Source organism: Bos mutus, chromosome 2 (assembly GCF_027580195.1).
Source record: "Bos mutus isolate GX-2022 chromosome 2, NWIPB_WYAK_1.1, whole genome shotgun sequence".
In the NCBI taxonomy this organism is placed as follows: Eukaryota; Metazoa; Chordata; class Mammalia; order Artiodactyla; family Bovidae; genus Bos; species Bos mutus.
Window position 1 is genome coordinate 126,145,001 of NC_091618.1, and position 20,278 is coordinate 126,165,278.

The 20,278-nt window shown below is 37.2% G+C and overlaps 1 protein-coding gene across 1 annotated transcript in view; it reads left to right on the forward strand.

Moving 5' to 3' along the window:
- Nucleotides 1-1,010: 1,010 nt before the first annotated feature.
- Nucleotides 1,011-20,278, forward strand: part of ZC3H15 (zinc finger CCCH-type containing 15) — a 28,681-nt gene continuing 9,413 nt past the window's right edge. The window contains exons 1-9 of the mRNA XM_005889548.3: nt 1,011-1,244; nt 9,470-9,571; nt 13,897-14,008; nt 14,646-14,798; nt 15,257-15,348; nt 16,502-16,684; nt 18,074-18,220; nt 18,533-18,634; nt 19,422-19,545. Of these exons, the coding sequence (XP_005889610.1) occupies nt 1,170-1,244; nt 9,470-9,571; nt 13,897-14,008; nt 14,646-14,798; nt 15,257-15,348; nt 16,502-16,684; nt 18,074-18,220; nt 18,533-18,634; nt 19,422-19,545 (1,090 nt within the window). The 5' untranslated portion in view covers nt 1,011-1,169. The remainder of the gene's footprint in view (nt 1,245-9,469; nt 9,572-13,896; nt 14,009-14,645; nt 14,799-15,256; nt 15,349-16,501; nt 16,685-18,073; nt 18,221-18,532; nt 18,635-19,421; nt 19,546-20,278) is intronic.

Below are 20,278 nucleotides of genomic sequence, written 5' to 3' on the forward strand. Positions count from 1 at the left end.
GATAGGAAGAACTGATCCACCTGATGCTGGGAAAGATTGAAGGCAGGAGGAGAAGGGGACAACAGAGGATGAGATGGTTGGATGGTATCACTGACTCAACGGACATGAGTTTGAGTAAGCTATGGGAGTTGGTGATGGACAGGGAGGCCTGGCATGCTGCAGTCCATGGGGTCCCAAAGAGTCAGACACGGCTGAGCGACTGAACTGAACTGAAGCATTTAAAGAAAGTTGTTGACATGTGCCCTCCACCCTCAAACTAGGTTTGGTAACCTCTCATTACAAAGATTTTAGGAATCATCTAGGCACTTTCCTAAAGCCTGAAATTAACTCGATAAACCTAATACACCAAAGGAGTTCACCGTTAGGCACTCCTCAAATAAAAGGAAACCTTCTCCATTTCTTCATAAACCTCCACAATAATCTGAGTGCACGCCGCACTCGCCAGTAAACTGGCCCTGCTCCACCTGGGAACGAGAAGAAGGTAACTCCGTACCCTGCCCTCCAACCAGCCCTGAGTTGCTATTGATGTTCGGCAGTCATCCAGAATCGGAGAAGGTAATGGCACCCCACTCCAGTACTCTTGCCTGGAAAATCCCATGGACAGAGGAGCCTGGTAGGCTGCAGTCCATGGGGTCGCTAAGGGTCGGACACGACTGGAGTGACAGCAGCAGCAGCAGTCATCCAGAATGGAGATAATACAGATGACTGCTAATCCAGCCGGCAAGAAGAGCCTCCACCCAAGACGAAGATGGGCAAAAGTCGCACATCGTCAGCGAAACAGACTGTGTAGGGACAACACAAACGCAGTGGGTTCCAATCTGTTTCCCCCAACTATCACCGAGCCTGCGGCAATCTAGCAAAGGCCAGGCGACTGAGCAACATGACGTGTAACGCGCATTTTCCCACGTCTCGTCTCCTCCCCCTCCTGGCCCGCCGACGCATAAACGCAGGCGCAGATTCGCTTCCGGGTTCCGGTCCTCACTACCCACCATGCTCTGCAGCACCAACCTGTCGCAAAGGCCGCATTCCGGCGGCGCGTGAGCGAGTAGCTTTACGTGCTGTGCGGCGGCAACGGCGGCGCGCGTCTTCCTCCTCTTCCTACCGCGGGGCCGGAGTCCCTGAGGGAGTCCAGCAGCGCTTAAGTCTGGCCGGCGCGACCTGTCTCCGCAATGCCCCCCAAGAAACAGGCTCAGGCCGGGGGCAGCAAAAAGGCGGAGCAGAAAAAGAAGGAGAAGATTATCGAAGTGAGTACCTAGTCCCCTCCCCCACTCACGCCGCGAGTTCTCAGGAAAGCAGCCTCCCGGTTCCCCGGTCCCCGACTACTCCTGTTCGCGTCTTCCGGGCCCACGTGCCCCTTGCTTTGGCTCTGTGTGCCCACAGCCCCTTCTCCAGCCTCCTGCTGACGCTCGCTGCCTCTCATCGCTATAGTGACGCCGCGGGCGCCCCCGCACTCAGCCTTTGCTTCTCCGCCCCACACAGCCGCCTTCACCGACTCCCGTACGAAACGACCCCCACCCCCACCCCAGTGCCCTCACAGGGTTGTGTCCGCTAGTCACCGAAATTGAAGACGTTTCTAGGCTTGTGTTAAAAAAGAAAAATACGCTGAACTGTCTGGGACCACACTTTTTCTGGAAGGTCGACTTATTACGAGCCTTTGTGTTTCGTGTTTCTTTACCCATCACCTAGGAGTAGTGGTTACTTCCTTCAAGCCAACAGATTACTTCTTCGTGACATTTTTCGATCCACTTCTAAACTGTTTGAGGTCACATGAAGAGAGGAGATTTCTTTCATATCGTGTCACATCGTCTTGTACATGACGCTTGTCACATAGGTTCTGGATTAAATTAAATCGAAAGACGTTTTAAGGCAGATGAGGTTTCTTGTCACTAGCTGCGTTGTATCTGAATTTGTTATATATTTATGTAAATTCATTTAGTTCACTGATTCTATTGCCTTTTAATGGCAGAGCGACGCTATTGACGTTCTTAAATGTTTTATGTTTGTAGTCCAACGACTGTATCAGTGAATTTCCTTAAGATAATGAACCGTGTTTGAGATAACATAAACGTATCGTATGGACTTCTCTGGTGACTCAGTGGTAAAGAACCCGCCTGCCAATGCAGAAGACGCGGATTCAGTCCCTGCCTCAGGAAGACCCCTGGAGAAGGAAATGGCAACCCACTCCAGTATTCTTGTCTGGGAAATCCCATGGGCAGAGGGCTGGCGGGCTACAGTCCATGGGGTCGCAAGAGTCCGACGCGACTTAGCTACTAAACAACAAGGTATTTCTTCCCGTATTCCTGCTATTAATCACTCCCAATTAAACAGTTCCTCGTGTGCGTTAGAAGTAGTTGGAAAAGCCATGACCATTTTCCTACATGATATGTATCTGAATAATTAATGGAGAGCCGTTTCTGGAATAGTTAACTTTTCATTAGAACACGAAAAACATATTGGGTGTTTTGAAATGAGATATTTATTTGTAAATGATTATTTTAATATTTGGTATTTGTAGCCTTGAAAAATAATAGCAGTGAAAGCCCTCAGGGTTTCATTGTATAAACCTAATCAGAACTTGTGTTTGTCAAAATTTCACAAAATTTTTAGTGTGTTAATTGGATTTAACTAACATGCTTACTTAGAATTCTAGTAGCTTTGGCCAGGTTCCGGCTCTGAAGCAGAACATATATTCTTACCGCCAATTTGTGCTATTTAAGAACTGTCATGAAGTAGCATAACTAGAGATTTGAAAACAGTCATTGTCACCTTCACATCTGTGTCTGCTGTACCTTTTTGAACAATCTGGACTCTTGACTCTTGGTAAATATCTGGGGATGGTTACCTGATGGCATTTGGTGCTATGTAAACCAAGGGCATTTTAGGGATGGCATTTCACTTGTTAGCTTCCTTTACTGAGGTTGAATTAACACATTCAACCATGATGCAAAGTAAAACTCACATATAGACATGGAATTAAATATTACATGACAGTTTAAGTATACTTTATGCATTATTGAGTTTTATCTGTGTACAGTTTTTATTTTTAAATATTTAATTTTGTTTTAAGCAGTTGTATTTGAAAATTATAGTATTCCCATAACTAAAAATGATAGCTATGGATTTATTCATCTTGTAACAAGGTTATTTTTAAGGTAAAGAGAAGAGGACTTTAGTTTCATTAATGAAGACTTCACCAAAGAAAAATGGAAAATAGACAGCTGTATTCTTTAGCCAAAAATATTAGAATAGTGGGATTAAGTCTTTCTTAGTAAATTTTTTTTTAAATGGTAGTCTGCTGCTTAGATGTCTATTGTAAATTGTAGGTATAAGTTTTATCATTTTTTTGTGAAACTAGATTAGTAGAGAATACTATGTTATTCAGCCTGGTTAGGAAACAGTATATTCCATTTCATCCAGAAAAGCACTTCTATCATTTTTTGGTACAATTTGCATAATCTGAATACTGTAAATAGAAAGGCTTTTTATTTATTACCAAAGCCTTTAAAAGTTAAGATGAAGTAAAATATATATATATTTTTTTAACACATACTACACATTTTTAATTTTATATACAACTTCTAAAGGTTACTTTCCATTGACAGTTATTACAAAATATTGACTATATTCCCCATGTTGTACAGTACATCCTTGAGCTTATCTCACACAATATTTTGTACCTCACATTCCTCCACCCCTATATTGTCCCCCCGTAACTGCTAGTCTGCTTTTTTTATAATTTTTTTTTTGTATTTTTAGAGTCCACATATAAGTGAGTTGTCTTTCTCTGTCTTATTTCACTTAGTATAATATTCTTCAGGTCCACCCATGTTGCTACAAATGGCAACAGTTTATTCTTTTTTGTGGCTAAGGTGTATTTCACACTATATATACCACATCTTCCTTATCTATTAATATGCAATGGACATGTAGGTTGCTTCCACACCTTGGTAATTGTAAACAATGCTGCTGTGAACACTGGGTTGCATGTATCTTTTCAAATTAGTGATTTGGTTTGGTTTGTTCCTAGGGGTATACCCAGGAGAGGAATTGCTGAGTCATATAATCTGTTTTTGGTGACAGTATACTTTGCAACAAACTTACAGTGAACATGTGACAGTTGAAATCTGGTTCATACTGATAATTGAATTTTATTACCATAATTTTTGTTTAAAAAGTATTGTCTATATTTGACACGTGAAAGGTTAACATTTCAGAGTCTGGTTAATTTTGGAACGTTTATAGGCGTATGACCAGAAATTTCTAAATTCACCAAAAATTGAAAGTTAAGTAGAACATATGCTTTTAAGCAGCACTTTTGAAGAGATTTAAAATAAGTGGTTATACTACCCACCTGTCCCCTCTTCTATACCTCTGTTGCTTCCACTGCCACCGTCTTAGACACCCACTGTAGAACAACAGCATACATAGGTTTTGAGAACTTTAGGAAGTAAAAAGAGGCATGAGAGGCAGCATAATTTAATGAAAGAAGCAGCAGCTCGAGGCCAAATAGACCTGGGTTTGAGTCCCATATTTTGCATTAAAATTTCAAACTAGTTTAGGCAAGTTACCTGACCTATCTAAACCACAATTTCTCATTAGCAAAATGGAGCTAATTCCTATTATTCCAGAACTGTGGGTTAAATGAGATGACATGTAAAGTACCTGACATATGTTCAATTAATAACAGCTGTTGTTAATTCATTACTATAAAAAGAACTAGTTAGGGACATTAATCAGACTGACCACTGTTGATACAGTGCTTACTTTCTGTCACTTAAAATAATTAACTTATAATGTCTGCATTTTTTTCTTTCCCTGTTTAAACTCCCCAAAATTTCATGAATTCATTTGCATTTATAAGTATTTGCTTCCCTGGTGGCTCAGATAGTAAAGAATCTGCTTGCACTGCGGGAGACCTGGGTTTGATCCCTGGATTGGGAAGATCCCCTGAAGAAGGGAGTGGCTACCTACTCCAGTATTCTGGCCTGGAGAATTCCATGGACAGAGGACCCTGGTTGGCTAACAGTCCATGGGGTCACAAAGAGTCAGACAGGACTAAGTGACTTTCGCTTTCTTTATGAAATGAATATATCAGAAAGGGTTATGGTTCTGTTCAGCATTCATACAGTTGTCTCAAATGGCATATACTATTTGCTTTCTTTGGCTAAAATTTAATAAACTGAAATCAACTTTGGGAAATGGAAGGTTTGTTAATGGAAAGGGGGAGATAATCTGGGTTAGGGCAGGCAAATAAAGGATGCCCAGCTAAGGCCTTGTAGTAGCAAAGAAGTAGTAATTGAAACTTAGAGGGGCAGGATCCAGGTGTGTAAAGGATGGAGAAAGAAGTGATTCTTGTTGCCAGTGAAAAACTTCGGCTAAGGTCAACTGTTTATTACCTGAAGCTGGATTAACCAGAAGCAAAATATCCATTGCATAGATGGACAAAAAAAAAATACTAAGAGGGCATGTGGGGATGAAACTAATAAGGTAGAACAGTGCTGGCCTTTGTTCACACTGGTGAACAAAAGGAGGACTCCAGTTATGTTTGAGCACTGTTTATTATTGACCTGCCCTCACACCCTCTTCCTTTTTTCAAATATCTTAATTTAAGATGTAGAGGCTGGTCTGTAAAAGAAGTAGGATTACTTAAGGGTAAGAAGAAGGGGGAGAAAGTGTCAGTTTTAAGTCAGGTTTGGAGTTCACTTAATGTTAAGGCTTTTGAAGCCTCTGGGAGCCATCCTTTTAGAATTACTGCCTGATCGCTAAACTTATTTGTATTTTATTTCCCATGCCTGAAACACACATTGTTCTTTCCTTATCACCTTACCTTTGGGACCTTATTAATCTAATGAGAACCACTATTTCCCTAGGGATGAGTGTAACCTCTAGTCTTCCCATCTACTATTCCCTCGACCCTTAAATCCAGGTTAATCTTGAGATAAGGGTCTCGCCTATATTCAAGAAGGGAGAGGGAGGCTTTTAAGTATTCCAAATTGTAAACTATCCTGTTTTCAAGAGGTACTGTTGGTGTGTCAGGTCCACAGTGTAGTATTCAGAAAACTTTGTTTACCAACCGACCCTGTAACTTAACTGGTTTCTCTGGGAAGTAGTTTTTCATGGTGGAAAGAACAAGAACGTGGCTTAGACTCAAATAATACCTGAACCAGACACGGATCTCAGTGTCTGGTGGAAAGAAAGGAAGAGAAGCAAGCCATCTACAAGTGATAAATTTTACACAGCTCCTTTAATTCCCTCACTGAAGTAAGTATTATTAACCTTTTTGCATTTGAAGAAAGAGAAACAGGTTAAATAATTTGCCCAAGGTTATTATTAAGGCAGCAAGTGGCAGAGTTAGGATTTTGGTTCCCGAGTCCTTCCTGTTAACCACTGTGCTCCACCTCCTTGTAATAAGTCTTTTGACTTGCACTGCAGTCCTGAGATGCTACTAAGTTGAGACCCAATCTACAAATAAGAAAACTGGCAAAGAAGGTAATTTGTCCAGTTCTGTTTGGTACTGGAGCTTAGGCACTCTAACTCCAGAGCTTATACTCTATAAATCGTTACACTGTATAGCCTGCCCCTTATTAGCAGTGTTACTTCAGAAGAATTGAGTTTCAATATTCACATTTACAGAATGAGATAATATGATCTTTAAGAGGATTCAATAAAGTTATATATTCAGGAGTTTATATTTAGTGAATGCTAGATGTAAATAAGTGTCCTTTATCTCTGGAAAAAACAATAATTTCCAAGTTCTAATTAGAGACTTTCCAAATACAACTCATTCATTATCTCTTTAGACTGGTTAATTATGTGCTAACGCAGTGTAATTAAACGTGGAAAACTGTTTTTCTTCTGGGATCTGGAGCCTTACACCTCTACCAGAAGTTCTTGTCATGAATACTTACTTTCTAGCTGGCCAGCACCCGTTAGAGGACTTTTTTCTTTCCTAAATCTTCATATATCAGTACCTATCTTTCTGTTTGGCCTTGCTTAATTCTTAGTTTGCTTCTCCTCTGTATTAATACGGAAAGCATGAACTGAACCCCAGACAGGCTCTCCTCTGGCGAGGCATGTGTAGATGGTGTTGCACTTCCATGCTAGTAACACTTTAATCTGAGGTTTTCCATCCCTTCATGAGACCTCATTTTTTTGTAAAAGGAAAGTACTTTATGGCATTTCATACCTGGTTGCTGTATGCAGTCATCTCTCCATATGTCACTTTACTGTTAACCATTTTTTTCTTCTAATTGGATTGCGTATTAAACTCTATAAAAACAAGGGAAGCCAACCATATTTTAAAAAAAAATACAGAGAATATCAGTTTGTATATGCCACCTACTACCTTTTTTTATATGCATAGGCTGTAGGAAATTCATGTAGAATTTTGTAATATAATGCAGTGTTAAAGCATAGGCATTTAAGTAGGGAAACTGAAGTTTTGCTATATGGATGGATATAGATGAGATGAACAAAGAGCTGTTTCCCAATGAGATATACTCTTTTAGAACTAAAATCCTCTTGAACTTTGTGATCTTGAGAGCATTGAAAGATATGTTTTATTAATTTTTTCCACTTCCAGTTTGTTCGCATACATATATAAGTATTCTTTACCTATAATAACTTTCTTCTCCCTACCCTGTCCCTTCCCTTAGAAATAATATCTAAAATAAAGGCTTTAAAATAGCCACTTAATTTTTTTCAGATTGAATGCCTCTCAAAAGATCTCAGGTGAATTTAAGACCTTTTTGCCTCTTTCTTCCTTTTGGAGACTCACTTATAAACAAGAGTATGAAAGAAATCCAAACTCTGACTTGAAATTAGGAGACATCTATAATTTTGAACCTCAGCGTATGAAAACTGATAGTGGATGGATGATGAATTGGTTAACTGATCTTGTAGAACAGAGCAGTTGGGCCTGAGTGCCCACCAGGAGTGTGCCATTGAGAAGTAAGTAGATTTGCTCTGCAAATTTTTGCAGAAACTCAACTGTGGCAGGTACTAGGTAATGCAGAAGGCAAGTGATTGAAAATTGAGGGTTTAAAGTACAGAAGTAGCTGATAGTTTTTGTTTATTACCCCTGCAAGAAAGAGGGTGGAGGTTATAAATAAGGAGGCCTCTCTGCTTCTGTAACTAGGCACAAATGATGTGGGAGACATGGTTAAAATGTGAGCCTGAAAAGAGCCACTAAGATGTCCATGTAGTAAACTAAGAGACACCTTATCCTACCTGCTCTCTTTTACAATCCTCTAGCCAGACTTGTTGCTGTCCTCACTGAAAGATCCTTCTCAAGAGAAAGAGAAAAGACAGGAGAAAAGACTTTCAGATACCAGTGTTTGGTGGTTTCCTGACAGGCTTTTCACCTTGGGGTGAAGCTCACTCAGTCTAGCCTCCTGTGTTACTTTCCTAGGGTTCTCATACAAATTACCACAAATTGGGTGACTTGAAAAAACAGAAATTTATTCTCTCACAGATACGGGGGCTAGAAATCTGAAATCTGGTACAGGCAGGACAGTGATCCCCCTGAAGACTCTAGGGAAGAATCTTCCCTTGCCTTTTCCCAGTTTCTGGTGGCTTCCAGCTGTCTTTGGCATTCCTTGGCCTGGAAGCTGTATCACTGTAATCTGTTTGCCTCTTTCTGCACATTGCCTTCTCTCTAAACCTGTTTACCTTTTTCTTCTCTTATATAGATACTAGTCATTGGATATGTAATCCAGTGTGTCTTCGTCTTAATTTATTATAGCTACAAAGACCTTTTTCCAAATAAAATCACATTCTGAGGTCTAGGTAGACATGAATCTGAGGGGGACACTCTTCATCCTACTGCAGCATAAGTAGTCAAAGACTATCATTTCGTACATATAATGCGCATTCCACAAGTGATAGCTGCTATGTATTAATAGCTTTCCCAAAGTACTATTTGATAATATTCCAAATTTAAAGTGTTGCTTTTTAGTTAGGAATACTTCAATTTTAATATTCCCATTTTAGCAACAGCTAGTAATGCATGCATTTTAAATTTGAGTTCTTTAAGTGTTTAGAGAGGATAGTTTATTACCCAAGAAACCAATTCAGAACTTAATGTATCTGCTTATGCAGTATTCCCCAAAATGTGTTAGTAGTAAGTTCATAATCCCTCATTTTTTGCTGAGAAAAATGCTTTCTGAGGTAAAGTCAGATTTAGAAGATTTAGGATGGCTGCCTTCTCTCTGGGTAAAGGTTTTCAGATATCATGTGCTTAAGAATTAGAAACCCTGTTGAATAAGCATTTTCCTAAACTTACTTGATTGTTGAACTAATTATCCTGCTGTAACAACTCTGCATATCCTGTAATACTGATATTCTAAAACAATTCAGAAAAAGCATCATCAACTAACAAGTTTAATGATGATAGTTATAAGAATGTATTGAATTCTAATGTATCATTAATATAAATTGCTAACATATTTCAATACTGTTTCTCCTTTAGGACAAAACTTTTGGTCTGAAGAATAAGAAAGGAGCAAAGCAACAGAAGTTTATCAAGGCTGTCACTCATCAAGTTAAATTTGGTCAACAGAATCCACGTCAGGTAAGTAACTTAAATTTCTGCATTTTCTTCATATGGATGTAATACAACATTGTTGCAGATAAAAATGTTTGGTGCCATAATTGTGTTTCAAAACAGAATCCTACTCTGTAAACTTACCTGCATCTTGTCTTGGTTACTCAGCAATATCTTCTAGATATTCTTTCAAACCATTTTTATATAGCTCTAATTTATTGTAATGGCTGCATACTGTTTTATGATGTGGATGTACTATATCCATTTTTTCACCCTTTATAAGTAATCACTTTGTTTCCAGCTTTCTGACTTTAAGAACAGTTCTACAAGAAATTCTCTTGTACAGGTGTTTTTACGTGCATTTGTGCTTTTTATTTATGTAGCATAAATTATCTGGTGACACATTTCTAAATAAAGGGAAATGAACTTCTAATTTTAAGAAGTTTGCCTGATCATTCTCCATAGAGATTGTAATACTTGACATTTTCATTTGTAGTGCATGAGTTATATGTACTAAAGCTCTTTTTAATGTTTTCCAATCTGATTAAGTATAAAGTGATACCTCATTTTTCTTTTCCTTATTCCTAGTGAGTTTGAAAATTTTCTTAAGCTTTTTGACTGTTTGAGTCTCTACTTCTCTGACTTTTCTATTCACATCCTTTGTTTTTTTGTTTTTTTGTCTTTTCATTGGCAACTTGTGAGAGAGATATAGATAATTTGTGATGTTTCTGTTACATTTTGCTGTACAACAGTCCACATTATAGATAATTTGTGATGTTTCTGTTACATTTTTCTGTGCAACAGTTTTTAGTTTTTGTACTGTCAGATATGTGTAGCTTTTCTTTTATATGGTTGAAGAGGTCTCCCCTGCCACTAGATGATGTGTTTATCCTAGATTTTTTTCTGACTATTTACAGTCTATAATTTATCATATAAATTCATTTTGCATCATATTTCCTTTCAAATAAATAGCTAGCATCGTTTATCACACTGAATTGAAACATCCCTATTGACATATATGAAAGTCTCATATATGTTCAGATCTATTTCTAGATTCTCTTTTCTGTCTTTCCCTAAAGCAGTACTGCATCGATTTTGATTCTAGTGGCCTAGTAACATATTCTGTTAGCTAATAAGGCAAGTCCTTTCCCTTAAGATGTTACTCCTTTTCTGTTTTTCTTGGCTGTTCTTAGGCATTTATTTTTTCAGATGAATTTTGGAATTATTTTTATCAATTGGCAACTCATTCAAAAAACTTTAAACACATTTTCTTCAAATCTCTGTATTCTCCTTTCTTTTTTTAAAATGTAGATCTTTCGCTTTGAGTTTAGGATTTTACAGACACAGACATTTATTTTACTTTTTTCACCACCATATCTCCTTTTCCTTAATTTGGAAACACTTTTTTTTCCATCTGAAAATACCAGAATATATATTCATAAGATGGTTAACTTCTATCACTGATTCTGTCTACAGATTAGTACTTCCAACACTTTTCTTTCTCTTATACATGGTTTGACTCAAGAGCCAAAAGCTTGATCTTGTACATTGCTGACTTAGCAGCCTGGTCTAATAAAAACGTATGCTCAGGCTTTGGAATCGAATCTGCTTGAGCATGCATCCCTCTGTCGTATTTGTTTTATGATCTTAAATTTGTCCGACTCTCTGCGACCCCATGGACTGTAGCCCACCAGGCTCCTCCGTCCATGGGATTCTCCAGGCAAGAATACTGGAGTGGGTTGCCATTTCCTTCTCCAGGTATTTAATGACACTGGTCTTCAATTTGTAGTACAGTGAAAGGTCAATTACCCTTGCAGGGTTTCTGTGATAGTTAAATGAGAAGATAATGTAAATCTTCTGGCATAATGTAAGGATTCCTTTCAAACATGTTTCCTCTTCCTATTTTTTCTTCCAGTGGGAAGTATCTTGACTGGTAATTTAAAATTTCATCAACCTGAGAAAGCCATAAAATGTTTTGTGGACTTGAGAGTACTTTCAGTAATACATTGTTTATAATCTCTTGGGTAACTGGCCTTTTATCTGTGAACTTGAGGTATCTAACCACCATACTTAACACTGGAAATGAGCAGCAGTCTTACTGTTAGAGCCAGGCAAAAGATCCTCCCCCCCCCCCACCCCCACCAAACCCTGTGCTGCAGAGGATGACCCTACTTTGTGTCTCTTCTAGACATGTTTCTCCCCACACCAGCTCAGGGCCTCAAAGTCCCTTACCCCGAGTCCATCTTAGGATATACTGACTGCCTGTGTGGCTGAAGTAGTCACAGCGAGGGTATGTCCTGGGAGTATGGGCAGAGTCTGGATCCAGACCATGTCCTCCGCTGCTCCTTCTGTCTCCCCACACACATGTGGTGGGATGAAACTCGGGGTAGAAAGAGGAGCAGCCAGAGATTGATTCTTGCTTTACTGCCGTGCTCCATGTGCAACTCCATGAAACCTGAGTGTTTTAAATTTGAACCTGCTCTTCCATGCCACAAGGTATGTTTGTCAAGTAGGGGTACAAATTATACTTTACTTAACAATAGTTTGATTTCTGACATAAATACTTGTAAAAATGGTTCTGGTCCCCACAAACATCTGATACAAAGAATACTTTTATTAAAAATAAAGTGACTTAAATTTTTATTTTTAGAAAACTTTTCTCATTGTTCTGTTTAAACACATCTGACCACATCATCAAAGCCAGGATTTAGAATGTCTTTAAGCCTATTATAATACTTGCCCAGTTCTTTCCTAAAATTTCCTTTCCCTTTAATACTGTTTTTGTCCTGGATTTCTACTTACTTGATGTTTCTTTGTTCCTTTAACAGGCTTTTTAGGTTCTTTCGGCTTGTTTAATATTAATATTATTCAGGGTACTGTTCTCTGCTCTTATACTTTTTATGGTGCCCAGGCATAATCTCATACACACCCAAAGTTTATTATCTGTAAGCAGCTATTTCTAAAATCTTTATCTCAAAGCAGACTTCTGTCCAGGAATCAAGATCCATGTCCAGCTGCCTTCTAAATAATCCACCTTTCTGCCCTGTCAGCATCTCATACCAAGTATGTCTAAAACTGAGCTCATCTCCACCTCCTGCCATGAAACCTGTTCCTCCTGTATTCCCAGTCTTGTTTAGCATCACTAACCATACAAATGATAATCCTAGACTCCTCCCTCTCCCTGATACCTCATGTCCAGTCAGTCACTTAGTCCTAACACTTTTATCCTTAACAGCTTTATTCCACCTTTTCTCCATCCTTGCTACTAATGCCTGTTTTAAGCGCCTATGCTTTCTTGGCTACAGCAATTGCATTAGCCTCCTAATTTTCCTTGCCTTCTTTCGTGGACCCCTTACAGTCCACTCTTCATAAAGTTGTTATTGTGATCTTTATGAAATGCAGTCTGATTGTGTCACTTGGCTTACTTTAAACTCTTGAATCTCACCCTGTCCACCTGTTGATACAGTCAACATTTTTCATTGATGTCTATCATACCTGATTCATCTTTGCATTGGTTGGAGCTTCTGTTTCTGCATTTCTTGCTTATTGAAAGAATTCATCCGTAAAGTATTAGCTCAGTCTAATTTTCTTAGGCGTATAAGCATTCTTTGTTTCCAGAGCACCGTGTATTATATTATAGTTGCTGACATGTCTGTCTTCCCACTAGATTCTGAGCTTCTTTAAATAAGCATCTTTGTCTTTTCATCTTTGTATTCCCTGTCATCTAACATAGGACCTGACATATAAATGTTTGGATGAAACCTCTAATCATATTAGGTATGTAAATTGTGTGCCTGGAACTACGTCATATGTCATGTTTGTTTTGTTTTGTTTGGTCTCCCACATTGACCTAGCCCAGTGTTTTTCCCAAGGGTACTTAAAGGTGTTTGGGTTGGTGCAGTTCTTTATTTGTGTGGGACTGTGCATTTTAGGATGTTTATATCTCTGATCTTCAAAATGCACCTACTTATTTCTGGGGAGTAGGTTGTTGTCACAAGAAGAAATTTCCAGGTGAGAACCATTTGCTAAAAAATGCTGGGCATGTAGCATATGCTTAATAAATGCTATCGCTGCAAGCTTTTAAATACGCTCTTAACTCGGCATGGTACCATGTATAGGTTTTTTTATAAGAGTCAATTGCTCTACAAGATTTAGCAATTTCATTTACTAGTTTGACACACCATTTAATATATACTGGAAGGCCATTGTAACATTGATATTAAGAAGTAAGAACTATATACATGTAATATGTGATTGTCTTCGTTATGTCAGTGATATAGATATTACTGTGTAGTGAAAACAGTTTTGTTATATTACATCAAATTTATATATCATACCTGGTAATATTATAGGTAGCACAAAGTGAAGCTGAAAAGAAGTTGAAGAAAGATGACAAGAAGAAAGAATTGCAAGAGCTAAATGAGTTGTTCAAACCTGTAGTTGCTGCTCAAAAAATAAGTAAAGGTAAACTTTAAATTTCAAAAGTGTTTTTACCAATGTAATTCATATTTGAAAACTCTTAAATGTTTTCATCAGTTGTATATGCTGTGAAAATAATAACTCTGTCAAAATTATCAATGTCGATTCTTATTCCTTTTATATGTGCATGGCTGTGTCATACAACTGTTAAATCCAGCCATTAGCCCTCCACCCTGCATAAGGGAAAATTAAGGATTTCGGCAGTCTACTAGTTGATTTATAACCTTTGATCTTTGGTAGTAGACAAAACAAACCTGTGGTTATAAAAACTACAAATCCCAAACTCTTGGCACTGCAAGTACATTTATATTTATATTTCTCTTTTGCCTCTTACCTCATTGACTCCAACTAGACAAGTAACTATAGAATAACATGCACTTACTTGGTTTCCTACCCCCTTGCTCTCTTTTTTGGTAAGAATAAAGGAATCAAATACAGATATAATATGCTATAGAAAGAACCTCAAAGAAATGTCTTAATATTCATCTATATGTGTGGTATTTCCTTTCACACCAGTGAACAGAAAATAACAAATTAACCAAAAGTAATTATATCTTACAAAGAAGCTGTACTTTGTTATCTGGCAGTTTTTAATGTAAATACCATGTGCTATTTGACTTAGGTGCAGATCCCAAATCCGTAGTATGTGCATTCTTCAAGCAAGGACAGTGTACTAAAGGAGATAAGTGTAAGTTCTCTCATGACTTGACTCTGGAGAGAAAATGTGAAAAGCGAAGTGTTTACATTGATGCAAGAGATGAAGAACTTGAGAAAGGTATTTTTTTTTAAAGATATATTCTTAAATATATTTTGATTTGTTGTTACTAAAATATTTAGTAGCTTGAAGACCATTTCAGTCTTAGTAGGACTGTGTTTGTCCTGAAGAATAGTTTGTTGTTTTTTGTAAAATCTGAATTTATCATATTATGTCCTTTAAGTAAATGAAGATATTTAAAAACCGGTGGCTTGTTTTGTATTTGTCTTTCACACTTTGTTCTAGTACTACCTTCTCATTTGCCTGAATTACTTAGATTTGGTGAAAATCTCACAACACCGTTTATTCTTACCTTTGGTGTTTTAAAGGAAATGTGTTAGGTCATGAGTTTTATATGACTTTATAAAAGTCTTTATATACTTTATATACAGCTTTCTTGTGTAAGGATATATGCAAAGTATTTTGGGGACAGTAAACAAAATTAACAGTATTTATTCTCCACATCACTCTCTATTTAGATACTATGGATAATTGGGATGAGAAAAAACTGGAAGAAGTTGTGAACAAGAAGCACGGTGAGGCGGAAAAGAAAAAACCAAAAACTCAAATAGTATGTCCTTTTCTTGAATTGAGTTGCTTTGGTATTTATCATTAGGGAGAGTTATGTGGCAAGATATTTCTGGTATTTTCTACTAGATTATTATTTAAGTTACTGGACCTTTTCATAAAGATAAGGTGATCAGGCTTTGTGTTTGCAATATACAAGTGTCAGTTATACATAATTCTTGGTCAAAAGTGACTTGAAAATCATGTGACTAAAGTTCTTCAAATGCTATTTTCTGAGATGGTTTTACTTTCTCAAACATGGATGAATACACGTTTTCATATAAGAATTCTTAACTTTTTGTACAAAACAAATGGAGAACTGTTAAACTACCGTGTCTAATTCATAACTTACTCTGTTTTAATGGTAGGGAGACATTTACTCATAAAGGTAAAAATATTATTACGTATGAATTGCAAAATGAGTTTTTGGTGCAAAATAGATCTAGTATTATTCCAGGAAATGTACTTTTACAAATCAGAGTCTTATTTCTCAGATGCTACATTCATGTCCACATACTCATTCTGTAGATTATTTACAAGTGAAAAACCTTGCTGTGTTAGAAAAATTCGGAATATTGTTTTTACTTATCTCTTGTAGCCTTTTAGGAAAAGAGTATTGCTTATTAGTTAATGTTTCCTTCTTATTTGTAAAGTGCATTACCTAAAGCTTCAGTACAGTTGCATCTTGCACCCATTCATGCCTTGCTCCCTTATATAAAATTGACTATAATTTCAGATAATTGAAATAATGTTTGTATCTTTACTGCATGTGGTTAGTTTTCAGAAAAGATCAAACCAAAACAAAGTTACTGGTTTTATTTTCTTGTAACCATTTTTAATTTCTCATATTTAAACACCACTCTTTGGATCCCATTTACAAAGACTAAATGGCAGCAAATCCTTTTGTGTAATTCAGTTTAGAGCATTGTCAAAAATAAATATTTTATACAAATCCTCTCTAAAGGAAAGTTACCATTGTATTAGATATTTTAAGATTAATGTATATTTACATTTCTGTACACAGGGTATTCTGTACCTAAGTGGTTAGCTTAAAAAAGATGTGAATTGAATGTACCTATTCCATATACCTAAGCATTTACCTTTGAAACAGACCACACTGAGCCACTACTTGTGTATTAATAATACTGTCTCTCTAGGTGTGCAAGCATTTCCTTGAAGCTATTGAAAACAACAAATACGGCTGGTTTTGGGTGTGTCCTGGAGGGGGTGATATTTGCATGTATCGTCATGCACTGCCTCCTGGATTTGTCTTGAAAAAAGATAAAAAGAAAGAAGAGAAAGAAGATGAAATTTCATTAGAAGATCTAATTGAAAGAGAGGTAACTGGTATCTTTTTCTAGCATAAAACTCTAAAGCAGTACTGTGAAATTCTAATATTTACCACTTGGGGGCAACAATAGCATGTTGTTATGAAAGGGAAAAAATACGAATTTTTCTCAAAGCTTCCTTACTTTTTATTTGATTACTCTTACATGTCAAAAATGCAAACCTAGCCATAATCATGATATTAATTTTAGGATTGTGAAACAGTTTTTTTAAGTGCTAGCCACTGGCTTATCAAATAAATTGTTTTCATAAGATTCATATACTGGTACATCAATTCATGAAAATGCTTAGTATTCAGAATGACTGAACTTGAAGTTTTAGATGTTTTCCTTGATGTCTTTATTTTTTCACCATTTTACCTAGTTATTTATTGGTTATTTTAACATGTGAAAGGAGCCACTACAGCTTTTCAAGTATGTTTCATCACTCTTGGACTCAAGGACTCTTCATCTGCTCATCTCTGGTTCAACACAAGAATTTTATCCTTTGAGCTAGCAGATAGGTTTACTGAGTCAACAGATAAGGCTCCTGGCTGCTGCTAAGTCGCTTCAGTCGTGTCCGACTCTGTGTGACCCCATAGACAGCAGCCCACGAGGCTCCCCCATCCCTGGGATTCTCCAGGCAAGAACACTGGAGTGGGTTGCCATTTCCTTCTCCAGTGCATGAAAGTGAAAACTGAAAGTGAAGTCGCTCAGTCGTGTCCGATTTTTAGCGACCCCATGGACTGTGGCCCACCAGGCTCCTCCGTCCATGGGATTTTCCAGGCAAGAGTGCTGGAGTTGAGTGCCATTGGCAGTGACGTGAAAATGTTGAGATTATTGGAAATATTAGATTTAGGGTTGTGTGCTTCAAACAGTATCCATTTTGTCTTGCTATGGCTGGTCTAAATATGTTTTTGTAAATGTCTAACTTTGAAGTTATATACATTTGTTCTTGAAAGGATGTGTCATTTGGTGTCTCACACAGGAGGCAATATATTGTGATAAAAAATGTAGACTTGGAGTCAGATGTATTTGGAGTTTGTATCCTAGTTCTGCTACATTCTAGCTAAAACCTCATCTTTGAGAATCACAAATGAAACTTGGATGTATTGCTGCTTTTTCCTATTTCTTGTTTCACTATTTCTCATGACAAGTTTTACTCACCTTCGATTTTGAAAAGACATCTAGCTCAGAATAATATATTTTATAATGTTTGGAAATGTTTGTATCTGTGGACAATCATTTTGCTCCTTGCCATGTAAAGTAAAGATAAAGCAGTTAACTCCAGATTTAATGTCTTCTTAACAGTCATAGCAAGGACTTAATTGAACTAAGAGAAAATGATTAGATGTTATCATAGATAACTTTAGGGGGAGAAAATTAACTTTTTTATCTTTGCAGCGTTCTGCCCTAGGTCCAAATGTTACCAAAATCACTCTAGAATCTTTTCTTGCATGGAAGAAAAGAAAAAGACAAGAAAAGATTGATAAACTTGAACAAGATATAGAAAGAAGGAAAGCAGACTTCAAAGCTGGGAAAGCATTAGTGGTATGTCCCAAACTCCTGATTAGGTTTTCTATTCTCTCTTTCATTTTATAATTTCTATATTATGGAAGATTTTATCTCTATTTAATTGTATATGTCTAAAGTCAGTGACCAGCAGAGATTTCCCTGGCAGTCCAGCAGTGAAGACTCCACACTTCCACTGCCAGGGGCATGGGTTCAATCCCTGATGGAGGAACTGAAATCCCACATGCTGTGTGGGACTGCCAAAAACATAAAGGCTTTTTAAAAATAAAACCAGTGACTAAGAAATGTTTGAAGTTTGTCCTGAGTTGATATATGTGTGTATTTGAATAGATCAGTGGTCGTGAGGTGTTTGAATTTCGTCCTGAACTGGTTGACGATGATGATGAGGAAGCAGATGATACCCGTTACACCCAGGGAACAGGTGGTGATGAGGTAAGAAGGATGCCTTGGCACTTCATTTTCTCATGTTGATTGAGAGAAACAATAGAGAGTGACAACAGAGCAGTACGGTTAAGAGTACTAACTTGGAGGCCTTGGTTCAAATCCCTGCTCTACCCTGGGAAATTAGCTACACTCTAGGCCTCCACTCTCATCCGTAATACTGCCATAATGATAATCCCTCTGGTCACAAAGTACTTCTGAGAATTAAGTGAGTTAGTACATTCATATTTGTTTATACTTCTTTATACAACTTGGGACAGTGCCTAATATAGTGTTCAATGCTTGAGTGTATTAGCTGTAAAATGTTCTACTCTCCCTCTCAAAAAAAGGTTTTTGTTTAACTACTTTATAGTAAAAAAATCATGAGACAGAGACACTAAAAAGTACAGAGAAGGGAGCAGAAGACAGCAGCAGAATTATTGGTGATAGATAAACTTAGTATTATTAATATTTTAATTATTAACTATATTGATTAATAAAATAGCAAATAGCTTTTGATTTTTCATATGAATATCATAAAATTCTGACTTCTGCCTTTGAGTTAAAAGATTAAAATATATTGTATATGTAAAACTGTGATGTCAGGAAGAAGCGTCAAGTATGACATTTCTATTCCTTTCTCAAGAAGTGTATAAAAGAAGTAAATTTGGCAATAGTCATTTGTTTTCATTTGGCACTATTAATTTTCTATCATTAAGATAAATGTCAGAGGTAAAGGGCAAGTAATGTATGAAAACTATTTTTATTAGTAACATTCCTTTTCTATGTGTTTTTAAAGGTTGATGATTCAGTGAGTGTAAATGACATAGATTTAAGCCTGTACATCCCAAGAGATGTAGATGAGACAGGTATTACTGTAGCCAGTCTTGAAAGATTCAGCACATATACTTCAGAAAAGGATGGTAAGTATGCTGAATTTCCGTGTAATTCTACAAACTAAGAAACTGTCTAAAGGAAGTTAGACCAGTCTTGGCAAACTTAGATGTCTGCAGGTACCAGACCAGTAACATAAATGTATGATCTGGCTGAATATAAAAGTAGTAAATAGTGGAGGCTGTGGAAATGGGTGGCTGATTGAATATTGAAGCCATTAACTGAAACTTGAATGAAAATGAGTTTGGACATTTAGCTAATGAGTTCAGTTTGGGAGCACACGAGTATGAGATATTTTGGTTATCAAAAGTGGCATTGTCTAGGATGCTGTGTAGACATTCCTAGGAGGAAAAGGTTTGAAAGTCATCTGCATTCATAGCTAACAGTGAATGATTTCACCCAGACACCATACATAGGATAAGAATGTTCTAGAACAGACTTCTGAAAACATTAATGTTTTAGAGTAGTAGAAAGGAAAAGGCTTGGGAAAGTTGCTGAGAAGAACAGAATTTCAGGAAGATTAAGTTGGATGAGAATTAGAAATAATTATGACTAGGGAAAGAATTCTAAGAATAGAGTATACAGTTTCCATTGGGACTACAGTGGTATGAGGAATGAGGAGAAAAAGTGAATATAAATCACTCACTTTTAAGAACTTTTAGAGGGAGACGTGGTCATGAGAGAAGGGTCTTTTAGAGTATGGGAAATCTAAATATTATCTGTTGGCCAGAGAAAAAGGATCTGAAAAAGACAGAAAAATTG